Source organism: Nylanderia fulva, unplaced genomic scaffold (genome assembly GCF_048542155.1).
Source record: "Nylanderia fulva isolate GAGA-0341 unplaced genomic scaffold, ASM4854215v1 Scaffold9, whole genome shotgun sequence".
NCBI classification, from domain to species: Eukaryota; Metazoa; Arthropoda; class Insecta; order Hymenoptera; family Formicidae; genus Nylanderia; species Nylanderia fulva.
The window spans coordinates 4439892-4460159 of NW_028191026.1; the positions used below are offsets into that span (position 1 = coordinate 4439892).

At 30.8% G+C, this 20268-nt stretch overlaps 1 protein-coding gene and 1 long non-coding RNA gene across 3 annotated transcripts; one reads left to right on the forward strand and one right to left on the reverse strand.

Annotated features, from left to right (window-relative positions):
- Positions 1–36: 36 nt before the first annotated feature.
- On the reverse strand, positions 37–12752 carry LOC114929852 (uncharacterized). 2 transcript variants are annotated; one of them, XM_029301534.2, is made up of 6 exons: positions 12464–12752; positions 7268–7333; positions 4759–4824; positions 3890–4052; positions 2388–2739; positions 37–657 (listed from the first exon to the last, which is right to left on the reverse strand). In XM_029301534.2, exons 1-6 carry the CDS (start codon positions 12612–12614, stop codon positions 475–477), a joined length of 981 nt encoding a protein of 326 aa, XP_029157367.1. In that variant the 5' UTR covers positions 12615–12752; the 3' UTR covers positions 37–474. The 2 variants fall into 2 exon arrangements, with proteins under 2 accessions (XP_029157367.1, XP_029157368.1); XM_029301535.2 differs by lacking the exon at positions 7268–7333.
- A 3599-nt stretch (positions 12753–16351) lies between these two features.
- Positions 16352–19621, forward strand: LOC114929976 (uncharacterized). Its single transcript, XR_003819351.2, has 2 exons — positions 16352–16399; positions 18952–19621. It is a non-coding gene; the product is annotated as an uncharacterized LOC114929976 (long non-coding RNA).
- Positions 19622–20268: the final 647 nt, after the last annotated feature.

The window sequence follows — 20268 nt, forward strand, 5'->3', positions numbered from 1 at the left end:
GGTATGCAAAATAAATATAATTTATAATATACTCAATTTAAAAAAATCATGTATATTAATTACTTTTGAAAAATCATTATCGTACATTAGTAGGCATTTCCCTATATATATAACGTATATACATAATTTTGAATGTTTTGTTTTCAGATCGATGTGCTAACACTCCGCTATTGCACCGGTCGGTGAGTGCGAAAAATTGTTTATTGCATGACATTTCTATGTAGCATTTGTCGTTATGCACGAATTACGTATAACAGAGCCGATTTTTAAAGTCGATCGGACTCTGTTCTGTTTCACCGAAGTATTCTGTCGACTTTGACGTATTCGGTAGCGATTATTCAGCCTCTTATACCTTGAACGAAGACAGTCTTCGGGCATTGTCAGTCGCGTTAAGCTCGTATTATTGCGCTCGTAATTGTTGCGCGACCCGATAACTCGGCGATATTTTTTCACCACTTTTTGCGGATCTTTTTGTCAGGGTATCAATAAATGCGTGATGTCGCCGAATTCGTATTCGCCCAGGAGAACGCGAAACAGATCCCTCATGTTGAGATGATGGATCGTCTCGTTCACGTGAGCCGCTACGTAATCTTGAATCGGCGGCAGTATATCCGGTTTAATAATGTCCATTGCTTCCGGTGTCAGCTCCTCGAAGACCTGTGAACATATCGATTTATGCGATCGATTTATCGAGGCACGTACTTAAGATTTTCTCCTCCCAGTCTCCTCCGGAAATTTTTATTCCGCTCGATATCCGCGAAAAATATATATGAAAAATGATTAAGTGTACACTGAAAGAAATTGTTAACTTGATTAAGCCTTTCAATTAAATTACTATTTTGTTAATTGAACATACATTAGTATTTAAGTCAAATATACGTTCTATTAGCTTTAATATACAATATTATATTTTAATTTAAATATTTTTATATGTTCAATTAACAAAATAATATTTAGTTGAAAGATTTTTAGTCAAGTTAACAATTTTTTAGTGTACGGAAAATTAAACGTTACAGCCATTTGTGATTAAATGTACCTTGACTTTTTATTGCCGGTTATAACTACAATTAATTTGCGTTCACTTGGAAGTAATCGATTGACAACACGTGGTTAGCTTGACAGTTGCACATTTGAAATTTTGTGTTGCCGTCGAGGTGAGAGACACGAATAAATTGAGCGATTAATATTCGGGGAACGACCTGGAATTTTTCAGTTTCAATGACAGGACAAATGTGGCCTCGTGCCACTCGCGTGTATCGCTAATAAAAATTGCGACGGATATCGAGAAAACGGTTGTAATAAAATTTCTCACCGATAAATATTATAGCGATCGCAAAAAAAGGGCAACCGGTCGTAAAATGCACTGTGCACAAAAATGCAATACGCTCGAATATGAACCTTCGAATGTTATCAGGATCGCGCATGGAATCGTCTTTATATTACATTGATATTACGAAGAATATCGTAAAATAAAACTTTTTAATTCTCAAGACGCGATTTTATCATCTTTAGGTATGCGTATATAAATTTTATTCTGGCAATTCATATTATCTTGTTCTCTAATTATATAGACTGATATTTTTTTTAAATCAAGAAAATATTACATAATTATATAAAATTGTATATAATTATTATAAAACTATATAATATATAATTAATTATATCGACTGAACATTCTCAAACAATTTATGGAAAATAAAAATGATTATATTCCAGTAATTCTAATTTAATTTTACTTTATCAATTTTAATGATATATACATAGTAAAAAAATTTGTGCTTTTTTGTTAAAAACGGTCTCCGTTAAAACTTTTGTCTTAAATATTTAACACATTTATGTGTTAATTTAACATTACTGTTCTGTTAATTGAATTGAAATGTTAAATTATTAAAATAACTGAAAAACAATGTAAAAATAACAATGTGCATCTATTTTTTACTTTACACTTTACACAATAAATATGTTCTGTTGTATTAATCACAAGATTTATGTATCTATTAAAATTTACAGAAAAAGTGTTGATTTATTATTTTATAATCTAAGTAGGGATGATAAAATCTAAAATTAACATATTTTTTGTTAATTTTTACATTAAAAGTTTGTTAATTTCACAACAAAATTAATTTTAAATTATTTGAAGTTTTGCATTTATTTTGTGTTAAAATATTACCAGAATATTTGTGTCTCCATTTAATATATCCATATTATGTTAAATTAACACAAAAATTTCTGCGGACCGTTTGAGACATGTGATATCTATTTTTAACAGAAATTTTTCAACTGTGCATAATTTAAAATATTTATGTAATATTTAAAAATTAAATTATACGAGGTTGAAATAATATTTAATCTTTCAAAGAGCTTCTTTAATCATCGCAACATCTTACCTTGCTCATAATTTGCCCGATCTTCTCGCCGCCCATAAAGTTCTCCAGATATATCTCGATGGCACGCAATGAAAAGTCGAGGTCGAATCTCTTCATGTACATTCCTCTGGCGTAGCCCAGCACGGTGTTTACATACACACGGAAATCTCGTACGGTTGTTTCGAAGGGACCTGCGCCTCGTAGGGGATACATGTCGCCCAAAATGCCGGATATGTTGTAATAACCGGTCGCCAGGATCTCGGGAATGGAAATGTTGACGGAGATCGTAGGGCCGATCAGCGACAATTTGGCACGGTCGATCAGAAAAGTCGATAGTTTCCTCAATTCCAGATTTTCGATCACTAGATTCACTCTGGCGAACAGATTTACGATGACATACTTTACGAAGCGTTTTCTTGTTTGCCGAAGCTATTAACACATTTCAAACACGCAACGTTTTCGGTATCTTTTGTGAATAGCGAAGAGGAGAGAGAAATAAAGCTCATATATCAAATAGAAAATACTTCTTAATATCAGAAGTAAAATTGTTGGCACGATAATTTTGGTTCTCTATTTGAAAACTCATCATTTTACGATAAACAGGAAAAATTTGTTAACTTGACTAAATCTTTCAATTAAATTACTATTTTGTACATATTAGTATTTAAATATAATATATACGTTTTGTTACATTTAATATGTTATATTTTTAATTCAAATATTTTTATATATTTAATTAATGAAATAATATTTGAAAAGTTTAATCAAAACAAATTTTTGTTCAATGCATTAATCATTTTCTGACCAATAAATATCAAAATAATTATTATTTATTAAAGGAATTACATGTAATTTTCTATATAATTACTCTTAACAGATTTATTTATTTATGTGTAGAAAAATGAAATGTTAAATATTACCATTTTAAAATAAAATTTCGCCCTTTGGACATGGATTGAATTAAGTTAATTTTTTCAAGGCAGGGAAGGAGGCCCTCGTATTCTCATTTTTCCACACATATAAATAAATAAATCTATTAAGAATACATTTTATAGAACAAATACATGATGTCTGAAAATATAGAATTTTTTCTTGCTTTTCTCGTCTCCCCAAAAATACCTTCAAACCCGGGAAAAACTTTTTTATATAAAACAATATGAAATGATATAAAAATATAAATTAAACATATAATCGCAAAATGATACATAAAATATGCCTCCATACATAATTAGATAAAAGTGATTTTTATATACATATAATTATAAAAATGTATACATATATAATAAATAAGTATTTCTTTTGTATATAATTTGACATGATTGTATATGAACCCTTATAATTTCTATATAAATTCATATGATTATATATAAAAAATTTTTTCCCGGAAATCGATTTTATTTCTGACAGTTTTTGCAAACGCTTCCTCTCTAAAATCGCGCAATATCCATTTGTTCACCGGTGATTCTCGATAATCTCTGGAATCCAATGTCTCCCTCCCCCGTGTATCAATCCCATCGACTTACTTTCCTATTTCCGGATTATCCGTATCGATGTCGATCTCGTCGAGCGTGAACGGCTCGAGCGGAGGTATACCCAACTCCGGGATGCCGTTGCGCATTCGGGCGCGGAATTTCTCCAGGAATCTTCTCAGCTTGAATTCGAGACCCTTCGACGCAGCGCTGTCGACTGCGATTCGTGCAATTCGGATGATTAGCATAAACTGAGTGTACTTACGTATTTAAGTACTTAGGTGTACTTAAATATACTTGAAGTGTACAGGGTGTCTAGCAATCAGGAAAAACCGGGCATTGTCAGGGAATTTTGTAAATCTGGAATTGTCAGGAAATTTTACTATTTATCTGGATTTTTATTTACATTATTCTTCATTTGTCTTAATAATTTGGAATTTTATATTACATAAATATAAACTTTTTCTTGACTACCAGCACGCTAATTTTCTGTGTTAAAAATTGATTTATCTGTAGCGTGTTCGTTAATTTGTATTTTCATCGTTGTGTTATTTTATTTCAGTATGTTTGATAGAAATAAAACTAAAAAATTTGATATACTATAAATAAAAAAGGTGATTATTTAAATAGTTTATAGGGACATATAGTGTTTCCGTTATCGTACACAATGCAGATTGTATAATTGATTAAAATTTTTGTTTTTTTAATTTCCGAACCTTTTCATTATTGACAAAAATATCTCAAGGATTTCATAATTTAACATTTAATTGATTTATCATATAGATATACGCAAATTATATATTTGGAAAAAAATAATACTAAAAAATTAGAGAAAAAATAAATTTCTGATCTTGGAAAATCTGAAAAAGTCGGGGAATTTTATTGAGTCTGCTGGACACCGTGATATACTTTTTGATACTTACTGACTCCTGTCGTCATCCTGGTGGCGTTGATTAATAAATTTCTCGGTCTCTCCACTGCGTTAGTTACTACAATTAGAATACGAAAAACTTTCTCTCTCTGTCTTTTGTCTCGCTTGCATTCTCGTTTATCTTATTTACTGCGCCTGCTTGTTATTGCCGCTGCTCAGGCATTAACTCTTTCAGTGCCGAGAGTTTCCTGTGTGTTATGTCAATCTCTGTTTTATTGTTTATATACATATCGCAAAATTGTATACTCGTGAAAAGGCGAACTTTGTTTAATTTCGCGTCGAGAATAGTAGAAGACAAATTATACTCTCTACGCACTGTGTATGTATATATGAATAGAAGACAAATTTTATGGAACTTTATATAACGATGCGAGTTACGTATATTCATAAAACTCTTTTCAACTTTAACGATTTTCATTGACTGAAAATTATTACATTCTTAAAATATAAATTGTTTATTCAATTTTTTTGTCATGAAAAATAATTAAAAAATTATTTTTTATATTGGTGCTTTCTATAAGATTGCAAAAGTATATTGCCATACATTAAATGCAATAAAATTGCATTTATATGAAATCAATAAGTATGCAATTATAAACTCGAGGAGTAATACAAATATATACAGATTTCTAAATTATTATTAAGAAAATGCATGTTATTTAATTTATTATATAGAATGTTTCAGAATTATATAATTTAATTTCTATAATATAATATGTGTACGTAAAGAAAAGAAAATTATGTGAAAATGTCTTAATTGTACAAGAAAATTTGATAAGAACACACAGGTTTCTCAGCCTTAAAAGATCGAAGATAGAAGCGCGAAAGTAGTCTCATGCATAACATAGCGGAATCGTTAATTCATCAGCATTGTGATCATTTTTTTTATGTAATAATATTGTCGGTCTTTGACATTTACCATTTATATTTAAATATACATTACAGCGATGCATCGATACATTAATAATTTATTCCGCGGGTTCATTGAAGTATTTATTATACTGTTGTAGCCTCAATGTTCCAGTTTTCCCTGTTAAATTATTATGAGAAAGGTATTATAAGTTATTAATTGTTTGAACATGTATATACTATACATATACAATTTCTCAGGCGTGATCGGTAAATTGAATATTTATCCTGATTATAATTATATTTGCAAATTGAAATTATGGAAGTATTTATATCGTGAGAGTCTTTTCTTCGAGACCTTGCGCCTTTCCTTGCATTTTCCCGCGAAAGTTTGTTGGCGATTCTTACCGAGAAGTAGACAAATAGAACGTTCAATTCGTTCATTATTCGACGGCGAATGTAAATGAAGCGACTCGATACCATTCATTTTAAAAGGATTTAAGAAGCAATCTAGGTCGCGAATAATGCAATTACAAAAGCGTATCGTTCCGCGATATATAGAGAAATGCAATCTCTTCTCAATCAAATGCCCCTTGCCATACCGCGTTATTACAGATCGAATTACGCGGTATTACGGTATTTCTCCACCAGACGTACGTATATTTGCATCTCTGAGAGGGAAACTCTCGTCTCTCTATCCACGCGCATACGCTCGGAATTTACGTTAATGCAAATTACATTCTCCAAACGTGTTCCGTGGAAGTGCAATTGGTCGCTAATCTTTTGACATGCATTGCTTTTCTATCCTCGCGTTAAATAATATATGACGGATTTTGATAATGCAAGATATTTACAACGGTTAAAACGTGGAATGTAACAGCATGCGCACGAAAACGTGTGTACGTTATAATCATTATATAATTTCGGAGAGATCAAGCATCAAGAATCTGAATAATTATTAAGTATTCTAAATTTAAGAAATTAATTTTTTTTTTTAGAAGAATGTAAAAATAAAAATAATAGTTAAAAATAAATTTCTTCTTAATTACTCATACAGTACAAAATATTATGAATGTTTTAAAAAAATATTTCTATAAAATATTGCATAAAAAAATTTTAAAATAATTTTAGGAATATTTTTAAATGATTTAAAAATTTTTTGTGATAACATTTTTTAAGTATTTTTAGAAACTTTAAAAAATATTTTTAAAAATGTTCTTTTTCATTGCTCAGATAATATTTTCTTAAATATTTGATACATATTTTTAAAATATTAGTTTAAATCTATATTCAAAAATATGTTTTAAACATGAAAAAGCAGTCGTAGAAACATTTGAAAAATATTTTCGAGAATTATTTGATATTTTAAGAAATATTTTTAAAAGATTTTAAAATTATTTTGTGCTGTATGGGTAAATCTGTGTAATTTATACAAATAATAAAATTTTTATCTGTTACATTAAAGATATATGAAAGCATTTCATACGAGAGATTTGTCAAGATTTTCGAATAAAATCTCGCAAAGTTTAAGCTGTTTTTTTTTTATATTTCTTTATTTTTGTTGGGGGGAAGCTGCGCTGAAGCCCGCATTTAAGCGTGAAGTAAAGTGCGTAAGCCTTTAAATTATCATTGCATTCTCTGCGAAAACGTACTGTATTCCGCGGCAGTGTCCGTAACGCGATGCAATAGTTCTTTTTGCCGTTGCACGATTCCCGTTACTGTAACAAACGATTACATGTCAAGGGGGTACCCTTGCAAACCACAACCGATTAGTCAAAAATTAAAACGATATTAAACGGTATCAAAAGTTTGTGCAATAATTATTTAATTAACGTTTAAATATGTATATAATTTTCAATAGCGATATAGTAATTGTTTCTTAATATAACATTAATTTTTTTTTATTTGAAACACTTATTGGAAAATGCTATTAACTCATTTAAATTATTTAGCATAGGTGAAATTTTTTTCGCAAATTGCTCACAAATCAGTGACATGGAAGAATTTGATAATAATTAATTTGGACATTGGAATTTGATCATATTCTGTTTTCTCGTTAACAGTTTATCTATTGGCTTTTTATTTCTTCAAATATTTTTATGACTGGGATGTTTTTACTGATATAGCTATTTGCTTGCATACGTTTTTACATGTATTCCGTGCTTACAATTTCTTTTATAAAACGATAACTAGGATGTGGTGGATATTTGAATTAAATTTCAAAGATTTTTTCTTCTATATTTTATGTTTGTTATTTCTGATATTTCATTATATTTCAATATCAAGATTACATTTACTTTTCTCATTCTATTTTTTATATTTCTATTTGTTTATACATACACTGCAAGGTGCGGATATACATATAATATTTTTTGCCGCATACTTGGAGGCATTTCTTGTCATCGTATTTTCCCCAAATTCCGCTGGAGTTGCCGGCATAATGATTATTGACTTTTTTTTTATTGATTATTGACTAATCTTGACAACTTGTACTCGAAACTTTTCGTCGTATTGCAGTTTAAATATTGTTGGTATTTGCTCTGCAAATTAATTTCGTCTTGTACCAAATATTCGGACGTATATCGAGTTCAATAAAAATGTTTTCTTGGCTCCTTGAACCACGTGTGCTTTCTCATCTACGCAACATATTCTTTGGTTGACACATATCCAATATTGTTATCAAAACAATAGGATCGTTTTACAGTGACATAATTAACAATTCACTTTCACAAATTGAATTTTTTTTAAAGAAAAAACCCCATTCTGTCTAAACTTCACTTTTATAACATTTATTTGTTCAAGTATAATAAATATAAAAAATTACTTTAAAATCTATTTTCTTCAATAAATAATAGACCAATTTTTGCAGCATCATAAATGTCTTCAAATATTTGTGATTTTCATACCCATTATTTGCAATTATTAAAGTTATTTTTGCAATTGTGTTCAAAAAAAAAGATCAATCATTACACAAGTTTTTTGAGTAATTACTTTATTCACGCCATTACTTATGTTATAATAATTTCAATTATGATAATTTCCTTTGTAATTGAAATTAAATTGTTTTATACAATTGCAAAATACATTTGTTTCTCCCTTTAACATTTATCATCTCTGAAGCAACATGATTTGAAGATGTGTGCTATATATTTAATTATAAAAGTATTCTTCGTTAGTGCGTGAAATATTTTTTTTATTTTTCTTACGATTTTATTTTTTTTCTCGCTGTTTTTTCTACGTCCAAAGATAAACTGCATTTTACAAACGCTTTGATATTAATGCTTATCTCATACAATAGAGAAGATGTTCATTAAATCCATACTGCACGTTGCATTTAGCAATCAATTCTCAAAGCACCTTTATTCGCACACGTTTAATTAAACTGTTTATCGGCGCGGTGAACATCGGCTATCGTGAATTCGAGAATCTTCTATTCGAGAACTAATTGAATGCGTATATCGAGCAGTTTCCTGTTACAGTAAAGGTCCGCATAGTAATTAAATGATTAATCGAATTCAAGCATGAGTTTTGTTGTATGAAACACAGAAACTTCAACACGCGGCTCGACTTCCTGATCGAAAAGGGTTAAATGCATTCGGCGGTTTTCCCGCAGTAATTAAATGATTAATTGAGCTTCGAGAGTGGTGCAAGAATTTCGTTTTGTTGTAAGCAAGTTGTAAGAAACTTTCTCAACGTTTGCGTTTACTGTAACTTACAGAGTTAACGTGTCGCGCGAGAAAAAAATTTAATAAAGTATTGAAATATAAAAATAGACATATCGCTTTCGCCGAGTTTATGCTACCGGTTATGATTGATTTGTTACACGTTACGCTTCGATTTATTTAGCGTTTTACGAAAAATTACACGTCACATTTATTTTCAATGCATTTACATAATGATGTACAGGTACACACAGAAAAACATTATTCTATTGCTAAGAAAAATAATTATTTATTATACTTCTCTTATTTTATAAGTAACAATTAGTTTTAACAAAGAATATTTTCTTCTTAATACACTTAAAATAAACTCATCTCACAAATTTCAGAAATACTCAATATATTCAAAAAAAAGAAATTATTTTTTTTCAAGAATATTCTAAAATTTTATCAAAGAACAGTCATAGATTTGATTAATTTAATATTTTTTATTGAAGTATCAAACTTATTAACATTAAGAACACATTTGGAATAAATTTGATGCTTATGATGAACTTATTATATGTATATCTTTGTGAATATATATGAACTTGTGAAATACTTGAAAACAGGTATAATATTTACTTGTATAAGGTATGTATTTTTCAGTGTGTATATATACATAGAAGATTGTGATGTTGTTGACAATCATAAACATTTAGCCTTTTAATCTATGGATCAAGAGAAAATTGGTCGCTTTGTATTAAACTTTTTTTTTACGTAATGTCGCGAATGAAAATCGTGTAAGAGCATAATTCCTGTTATTAAGCGTTCAACTCACGTCAATATGCAAAATAGTCGTATCCGTAAATAACAGATGTGACTAATGCCGACGTTGGCGAGCAAAAAGCGTCTCGCGTCGATCGATTTTCTACATAACATGGAAATCTCATTCCATTAACAGATATTATCATTCAATGTAGGTACGTTAAATTCTCTTTAATACAATTACCAGTCCGCTGCACAACGAATGCATCTTTGTCTGAATCATCGTCGCTCCCACGAACAAACGTGCGAATGCATATTTTTTTTTTTTATAGCTATTCGCGGTATAAATGCTTTCCGATAATAAAAAAAAAACTAGCCTTTGGACTTATAGATAATCTTTATCTGGTATTGTATCGCTGAATATTAATTTCATTTGATTGAAAGCCGTTTTTTTCTTGAAAAGTTTTTTTTCAATTTTGAATTTAATAAATCGAGCTTAAATTAAATTTAATAATAATTTAGATTAATTCTATTTTCAAAGATAGATTTTTCGCGTTTAATAAGTTTGCATTAAATATATTCACGTTTTTGATATGACAAACATTTTAATATACAGGGTGTCCCATAGGAAATTGCTGAAACTTATCAGCTGTAATTTTTTAATGCACGCGCAATTATTGAGAAAACAAAAATTGTGTTGAAAAGAGGAAAGTTTGCAGTTTTTAATGGATATATAAATAAAATGGAAATTTAATGGATTATATAAATAAAATCTTTGTATACCAGTTAATTTTTTATTGAAAAAATGTAATTAAAAAAGCGCTAGTAATCACATATGTAAATTAATGATAAATATTTACGAAGTGCGCACCATTTATGGGACACTCTGTCTATTAAAACATATCTTATTGATATAATTTACGACCTCTCGATAATTTTAGAAATATTGGAGTTTATCTATGTCTGAACTCTACGACTATTTTTTTTTTTTTTTTTTTAGATAGTTGCATAATATATCGGAATGTCATTTCGAATGCCCCATGTGTGTCAATATATCGTACATATTTTTACGAATGTCCTCAATTTCTATCCTCCTGCCCCTGGTTAATTTGCATTTTTATAAAAATACATCGGTGTATGTAACATTTATCATTTTGCGTGCGACGCGCATAAATTATTATCTAAGGTCGTTCAAATTGGAATAATAATCTACAGCTGATTTTGCATTTGATTAAAAATTTGGGTCACCAGTGGATACAATAAATTTCGCATTTATGCTAATTATTTATGCAAGCCATAGCCGCAAGTTAAATGCCGTGTTTGGGAAACTCTCGCGTGAGTTACGTCATCCTACGATTCACAAGTTATTTAAATGGGTTACCGGCTGACTTAAAGGCTAACTCTTTATCTCTATTAATCAAATACTTTCAATCTCGCCGTTGCTTTGGCGAGGAAAGGCTTCTTCTATAATATCGACGGAGCTCTCTATAATATCGTTATCTAACATCTCCTCGTACTTTAACTTTCCATCCATCGCCTCATCCTTAATTGATACCGTTGTATCACTGTATTTGTGTTTTCACTTTCATTTAATCGACGATACTGCGCCTCGATATTCGAGCATCGACATTTATTCCTGTTGTGTTTAAGCTTCAATTCTAAAACAACTTGTTTAAAGTTTATTCTTTGTGATTGCTCAGATTGCATATTATTGATTGCAAAATATATGCGTGCAAAATAATATTAACATTTATTTATAACCGAAATACAATTTTGAATTAATCGCTTTTTCGATGGATTATCGAACAAGCTAAAATGTGATATTTTAATAAAACACAACAGTTTAATATTTTAAAGTAAGAAGTTATATACATCCCGCGCATTCGATTCGGATTACATTAATTAAAAATATTAAATTATTTGGTTTTTCTTTAAATTTTATGCTGTAACAGCTACAATAATTTTTTCAATTATATCTCATTCACATTGTGTGAGAATAATTCGTGCGCAGAAATGCATTATATGTATAATTGCATATTCAATTCCGCTATTTAATCATACAATATTAATTATTTATATATTTACTGCACAAACATTTATTAAGATGAATATTAATAATATTTTCCCAATAAATATTTTGTAAATTAAACAGCGTACAGGGACACATATGCATAGGCATAAATTAATTTTTCAAGCAGTAGATGAAAATATAATTCTAGAAAATAGTTTAGCCTACAATCTCCTGTTCATAGCATCTCGATGCAGCTTCGCGTGGTTATTCACTTTTTTTTATAACAATTTTGCATTTCAAATTTCTGTCCCTATTTTTTCCTCGTTTCGAAAAATATTTGCCAGCATCTTTGTAAATATTTGTAGAACATTCGCTAAACTCAGCGACGCGGGTATATAGTATATTCGAGATTGACATCCAGATAGACTCACGGAAATTGGTTGCGGTGTTCGCGACGTTACCGATGCCGCCTAAAAGGGCAGAGGGCAAGGGCTCGGTCGCCCTCGCGATCCCGAGGGAGACGACGATGACGCATATCAGCGTCGTCGGAAGTCGGCTCGTTTCTATGCGGTGGTACTTCATCGTTTTCGCGGACGCGCGCGCGCGCGCGTTTGACAGCTCGCCTCCGTCAGACGCGACGCATGGAGATCGGTTAGCGGAAAACGCGCGCGGGAAAAAAGGAGAGGCCGTGGCGAGACCCGCTCCCGTGGAAGCAGGAAGGCTGACTGACAAGATGAAAAACCGTCGGTATAGAGTTTACCGCTGCTGTGCACAAGTCACAAGCTCCTCCTTGCTTGCTTGTCACGTGCGTGTGTGGATGTGTCCAAGCGAAAGTGAACGCTCGTGCACGCGCGCACTCGCGTCGGCATTTACACGCTTGATTTCTCGCGTCGAAGTGCGCTCCCGGGCACTGAGTACGTTTTTTTCTCCCCTCGAAGTTTGCGCGTCCCGAATTTTCCCGAGCACCTTTCAACGATTATCAGGGTGTCTAACGATCAGGGAAATCTCGGAAACCGGGCATTGTCAGTACTAACAATAAGATAATCATATCTAAACATTTTTCAATTATTTTATCATTTAGAATATGATTATTCTGATGAGACAGATGTTTCTTTTGATTATTTATATAGTTAATTATTAGAATTATTATTCAATTATATTTAATTCTACGTTGGGGTTTGTCGCGAACGTCGTATATTTCTGAAATTTGTAATATCTTCCATCTAGAATCTTGATCTTTCTTTGTGTTTTCTACAGAAATTTCAATTATTAATAATTGAAATTTTGATAGAAAATATAAAGAAAGATCAAGATTCTAGATGGAAGATATCGAGAGTTGCAGAGATATTCTTAGTTTAAGATCTTAATCCTTTGTTATACTAAAATCTCAAATAAAAAAATTTTTTTAAATTACTGATTAAATAAATAATAAAAAAATATTTAATTTTAATTACTGGTTATCAAAGTAATTTTCCTAAATGTCAACATATTACGTCAATATAAAAGTGTGTTAGATAGTACAGATCTAATGTAATTCCTTTTTTTGCCCATTCCTAACATAACATAAATTTTTGACGTAATACATACGTAATAATTAATGCAGAGGTAGACACATTACCATAACTTCGCAATTTTTTATCAGTTATTAGATAATTAATAAAAACAAAATATATGATTTATATAATAGTATTTATATATTATATCAATTATAGTATTATAAGATTTACCATTTATTTAATTATATAAATATAATGAAATAAATACAATTTACACCTTGCAATAATTAAGAAGTGAATGAAATTTTTGAATTGAATAACGAACAACAATTGCACTCTGTTTCAATCGGCAGAAGTTTGCAAAAGAAATTGATGAAAAAATTAAACCTGTTGTATCGTCTTTGTTTAGAACACGTGTTACATGATTGCATTATGCTTTTTTGTCTCGTACACATTTTTGAGAATCCGAGAGTGACAATTGTTGGCATTTACGCAGGAACGAATTTTAAGCTCGCTACAGCTCGTTAATCCAGTTACATGTCGTAATAGTGCACGCGGAAGCAGCGAGAACAAAAACGTTACTCAATCCCGAGTAAAAAAGAGGGGAAAAAAAAAGGAAAATGTAATCATAGCTCGCAGTGTGACGGTCGACGATTCTTTTGTGCAAATATTTTTGCAATAAAGTTGCAACGTAATGTCAATATTCATGCAAGTGCAAGGTTGGCGTAAATATACGTAATATTCAAGGATGCAATTTAACATGCACGTCGAATAGTGTATTTTCATGTATATTTTTTTTATATTTGTTTATGACATATTCTAGCACTTGAAAAATCTAATCCCTAGTGCGATGCAACAAAGATAGATGTTATACTACTAATAATTTTATAAAATGTTTCCAATAGATTTTTATTGATCGATTCGGATTGTTTTACATAACAGACATCAATAATAATTCGTGATGAATCGTACAATCAATCACGTACGAGTATGTAAGACCTTCACTTTCCCCAGATTCCATTACATACATACATATGTACGATGAGAATCGAACTAGCACGATCCTTGGAATTCATAACACGTGAACATGCAAATAATAGATTTTTATTCCCGTAATGTCACGTGATCCGCGTGACAATTCATATCGCGTGGAAGCAGAGTGAGTACTTTCGAGTAGCTCAGACAGAGAAATATTTTATTTATGTATCTAGATAAAACGGTCGCGCAGAAAGTACACTTGAGCGACCCACGTGGTCGATTTCACCGGCCCGTTAACTTTAGTCCTATTTTAATGCTGATCTTTTATCTCCTTTTATTCTAGTTTCTCAGTGAAACCGGTCATCTCGGAATCTTGTAATAATATATACGTACGAGTATATAAAAAGCTGCGCCACTAAGTCGCGTTTTCTGTGTGTTTGGGCGTGTAAAAGTGACAGCTAGATTGATTCGTGTCCGAGTCACGTGGCTCTTGCCTCAGCAAAAAAATTTAATTTACTTTTTTATTTTGTCGAGCGCATCTAAAGAACGAAATCTGGAATTAATCTGTATTACATAACAATTGGTGTCAAACCTTCTTTTATGTCAAATACATTGGCATAACTTACCGTCTTTATTATAATTTCAGGGGTTGTACTCTTTCCCTCGTTTACTTTTTTCCCTTTTTTTATATTGATCTTCTCTTTTTTCTTAAACTCACACAATTTTTTATTTCCTCTATAATTAATGGCCAATAAAAAAACTTGGTTTTGATAACTTTTGATCAATTTTGACCTAATTAATCAAAAATTGACAATATTTATCAATTGTATTAACATTTTATCAATAATCGACATTGATTTGTTGGCTTTAAAAGTAAGATCAGCACTGGTAATTAATTAATACAAATACACAACATTTAAAAGATAACATTTTCTTTTTTTCTATCATGATTCTTCCCTTTTCCTCTGTTAAAAAAATAGAGAGTACAATTCCTGTCAATGGTTTTATATTTTATATGTTATTCTTATGGTTTATATTCTTCGATTTTATACTCGACGCGAGATTGCTCTGCACATAACACATATTCTCAAACAAAATTTAATTCTCTGTTAAATTAAAATATAATATTTAACTTTAATTTTATTAAATAACAAAAATTTGATAACGGTTGGTTCCAAACTTTTGTCAAGGATTTTTAAATAGATGGTTAATATCGAATTATCATAAGAACATACAAATTTTATTCTTTAAACTGTTTATCCTTTAATTGTTGCTGAACATTTATAGAATTTTCGGCATAAAATATTCTCCTTGGAGAATTAAATTCTAAGAATGCAGAGTTTTATCTCGACATAGTATAAAAATATCTTTTAAGGGATAACATCACGAAGATTCAGCAAAATAAAAACCGCGATTTTATACACAACAGCCTTAACATCACTTTCTCAAGTTACACAATTTATTCAGCGACATAAAAAGTCGATTCTTTTTTAGGTCACTCGTGAAAATCATTTATCGTGCCATTTGCTTGTATTTAAATTAAATATGTTAAAAATATATATTAATAAGTACATAATTACGTAATCTAATCATCGCTTACAGAAATGAAGACTGAGAAATGGGATGATTTTGTCAATTGTCTTTCTTGTACAATTTATATTTACTGGCAATGAATATATTTCGCAACCGGCATGAATGAAAATGAAAATCTACCCGGTTCCTTGGCAAGAAACTTCCTTGGTTATGCGGGTCGTATCGTTTCCCACGTATCTTGACCTAAATATCCACCTCTCAGAACTCACTAGTATAAAAAGTCTGCCAACGTTTAAAAATGCGTACTGTTCGTTTCGAGCATCGCATCGCTAAAGAACATCCGAGATTTCCGATATCATGGTAACAATACGGAGAATATTACGATAAGTCTTATTTGATAAAACTTCGCTAAAAATAGGCAGAAAAGACATTAAATAACAATTTATACAAGACTATAGTATAATAATTCTTCGTTGAAAAGCGAAGTGTTTTTCTTTAGTCGTCCTAATCTCGCATATATAATTAAAATATTGATAAGTATATAGAAATTTTTAATTTTATTAAATTCACGTAAGTCGCGTGTGCAAAATATATTATTAATAAATTTAAATTAATAACGAAATTACGTGAAAAATTTGTCAATAAATTTTAAATATATTAAAATTTTTTTAAATTATATATATATATATATATATATTTTTTTTTTTTAGAAATTATGTTCGTATAGTACGTGTCATAGTATATCTAGTATTTTAAATTATTTATTGATTTGCAATCTCGCGATTTCTCGATGTATTGATGTTATTAAATTGCCGTGCGAAATTGCGGATTTTACGCGCGAACGCGGAAATCACGGTGGCGATCGTAACAGTGAGAATAAATAAAGTCTAAACGATACATTATTCGAGTTGCTCCAACTCAATTATTGATCGTACGCTTCCGCCGAACTAAGTTGCGAATTAAATAAGATCTTTCGGTTTTCTCTTTCTGGGTACGCGGTTGATTTCTACTTAAATTGCACACCGACGATTTCTGCATTCGAAAACGAGCAGCTGTACATTCTTCTCATGAAAACTTATTGACTTGTCGATAATCGGATTATACGAACAAAAAATCAATTGTACATTACTATATTTTTGATCGAATTATTTTGCATTCTCGCGCAAAAATCTGGCCTTTTTAATATCATTATTGTATAATGATCGCGATTTATTGACGCAGTATGCAATAATAATTTTTTTTCGAATTTATTTATCTGTCTTTTTGTCAACAAGAAAATGAAATAATTATTTATGGAGTTCTCTAACGATACAAAAATCAAAGCGTTTGAGGTAACATTATTTCTGATTGATATTCCTTGCCTCACAAATCCAAATGTCTCACATTTATGCTGTATACGGAATATTTTGATCAAAACAGATCTATCATTCATTATATGCATGTGATCGATATACTTTGCTGCACAATTTAAATGTCACGCACCTACACATTTATATTTTTACTGCACGCGAAATATTTTGACGAAAACAGATCTATCATATTCCACGAAAAGACTTCGAGCAATAACTATAATTAATGACGATGAATTTGCAGTAACAGTTGATAGAATCGCAATAAATCTTTACTCTCAATAGCAGTTGCAACGTTATTTTAATTGAAAGCGGTGACGCAGAGTATGCATATTGCATTTATTATATATATTATTTGGCTTATATATTTCTCAGACTGACAGTTTGCATAGTTTGAATAGTCCTAGAGAAAGTAATGTGCTTAATCCACGTCGCTCTTTTTATCTAGGTGCGAGTGGTAATTTAGACGATTCGCAAGACCGGTAAAAGTTTACCGCATTAAGACGTCTGGCGGGAAACAAATTTTTGTACCGATATTTTCTCACACGCAATAGCACAAAGTACGAAAACAGCGTTGAAAAAAATAGTGTCTTAATCATGCTAACCAGTGGAAAAACAGGCAAAACTAGTCAGACTAGACTTTAGAAAACTAAATTATCATATATATAAATGAAAAAAGAACAATTATTCTTCAGAATTTTTAATACGTAAAAATATGTCATGCGTAAACGTGGAATGATCGATAAAATATTCTGCATTTAAAATATCTTTCTTCAATTTATATTTCTAAATAAATATGTTTACTTATTTCAATATTGTTAATTTAAAAATAAATTTTTTTAGGAATCGTCTTTTCAATTGTAAAATAATTAATCAGGGTGTCTAGTGGTTAGGGAAATCTGGGAAACCGGGCATTGTCGGGGAATTTTAAAAATTTGGAATTTTGTCAGGAAATTTTACTATTTATCTGGATTTTTTCACATTATTTTACATTTGTTTCAATAATTTGAAATTTTTTATTAAATAAATATAAACTTTTCCTCGACTCCCAGCACGCTAATTTTCTGTGTTGTTAAAAATCGATTCATCTGCAGCATGTTCGTTCATTTATATTTTCATCGTCATGTTATTTTATTTCGATGTGTTTGATGGAAATAAAACTAAAAAATTTGATATATTGTAAATAAAAAAGGTGATTATTTAAATAGTTTATAGTAACATGTTTGTTTTGATTATCGTACATAATGCAGATTGTTTAATTGATTAAAACTTTTGTTTTTTTTTTTTTTTTTAATTTCCGAATCTTTTCATTGTTGACAAAAATATCTCAAAAATTTCATGATTTAACATTTAATAGACTTATCATATAGATATACGCAAATTATATATTTGGAAAAAATAAGAGAAGAAATTAATTTTCTGGTCTTGTAAAAATCTTGAAGAAGTCAGGAAATTTTTTTTCATTGGCTTTAGTTCTCTCTTCCCGCGGAACAATTTCGCGAGTCGCCGTCAAACGTCAGGCATGTCATAATTCATCATCGAACGTTGTGTTCTCGCTTTCAGGTTTCGCTGAAAAAAATCGTTACTCTTGTTACGGCAGCTTTAATGGGTCTCGCGGGCGCGATACCGACTCCCGGTCCAGTCGCATCCGGAGCCATTACCGTTTACCCGATACCTCAAAGGCCGGCTTACGCACCGAATCCCTGGGTCTACCCGAAGCCCACTACGGTGCAACCTACGGGACGCTAATTACGGATTCAGCTTTCTTCCTCCCTTCGAACCGTCCGATACAGCTGACTCCGAGAAATTTTTTTTTTCCCTCGATTCGTAAATGTGTCAGTTTACAATTACGGCTATCAATTACGCAATGACACAGCAAGTGACCTGTGTAACGCGAGCATTTTTTTCTTCCAGAAATGTCAGTTAGAAAGCTACAATTAGTGATTAATTGTCGTGAGCAATTATTCGCCGTATTCTCTCGAGACTCTAAATTGTACTAATTGTTTAGTTTCTGATTAATATCGTTGATATGAATAAGTAGATTATATTTATTTTGTTATAAATTAGAGAAGTTGTAAGCCTGTTGTAACATATGTGCATTTGTAAATGCATTGCTGTAAATTGTTATAATTATTTATTCATTTTCTCGGATATAAATAAGAAGAAAAAAATTCTATCAAAATATAATATATAAGATATTTACAGAGATTAATTAAAGGAAGATATATTTTAACTCCAGAATGTTTTATTATTTATATCTCAATGTAATTTTTTCTATATACGAATAAGTATATTTCTCTCTAAATTATGGAGAAAAAAATTCATTACTTCTTTAATAAAAAAATCGTTATAGTTTTATGACCATTTTTGCAATTTAATAAGAATTCTACGGTTATTGTCGACAATTTTTATTTTCGCAAGGGGAATAAATGTCGGAAGAAAATTCGCAATTTAATAAAGACTCCGCAGAAATTGTCGACGAGTTTTACATATAATTTCGCAACGGAAACAAACGTCGGAATTGCACATCGACATTATCTCTCGAAGTATGCGCATTTATTCTCTCTCTCTCTCTCAAGGTAGCGACTTTTGACTCGAAATGTAATTCTCGATTACGATGCTAGGAGGATGCTTGTTCGAGGTGGAGAGCCACACAGGACGAGTCGACGATAACAATTCACGTCACGTAGTCTCACGCAACAAGTAAAGTACTTTTACACGCTCTCTTTATTCACGATGTCGACGTGACATCTATTATTGCGACAATTTACGATCGCCCGAGTATATGCAGCCACATGCGCTTCCGCGTCCCCAATATGCATGCAATGATCCTGTTGTACGTATGTTATTAATATGAGACTCCGAGATCGAGAAAACTGC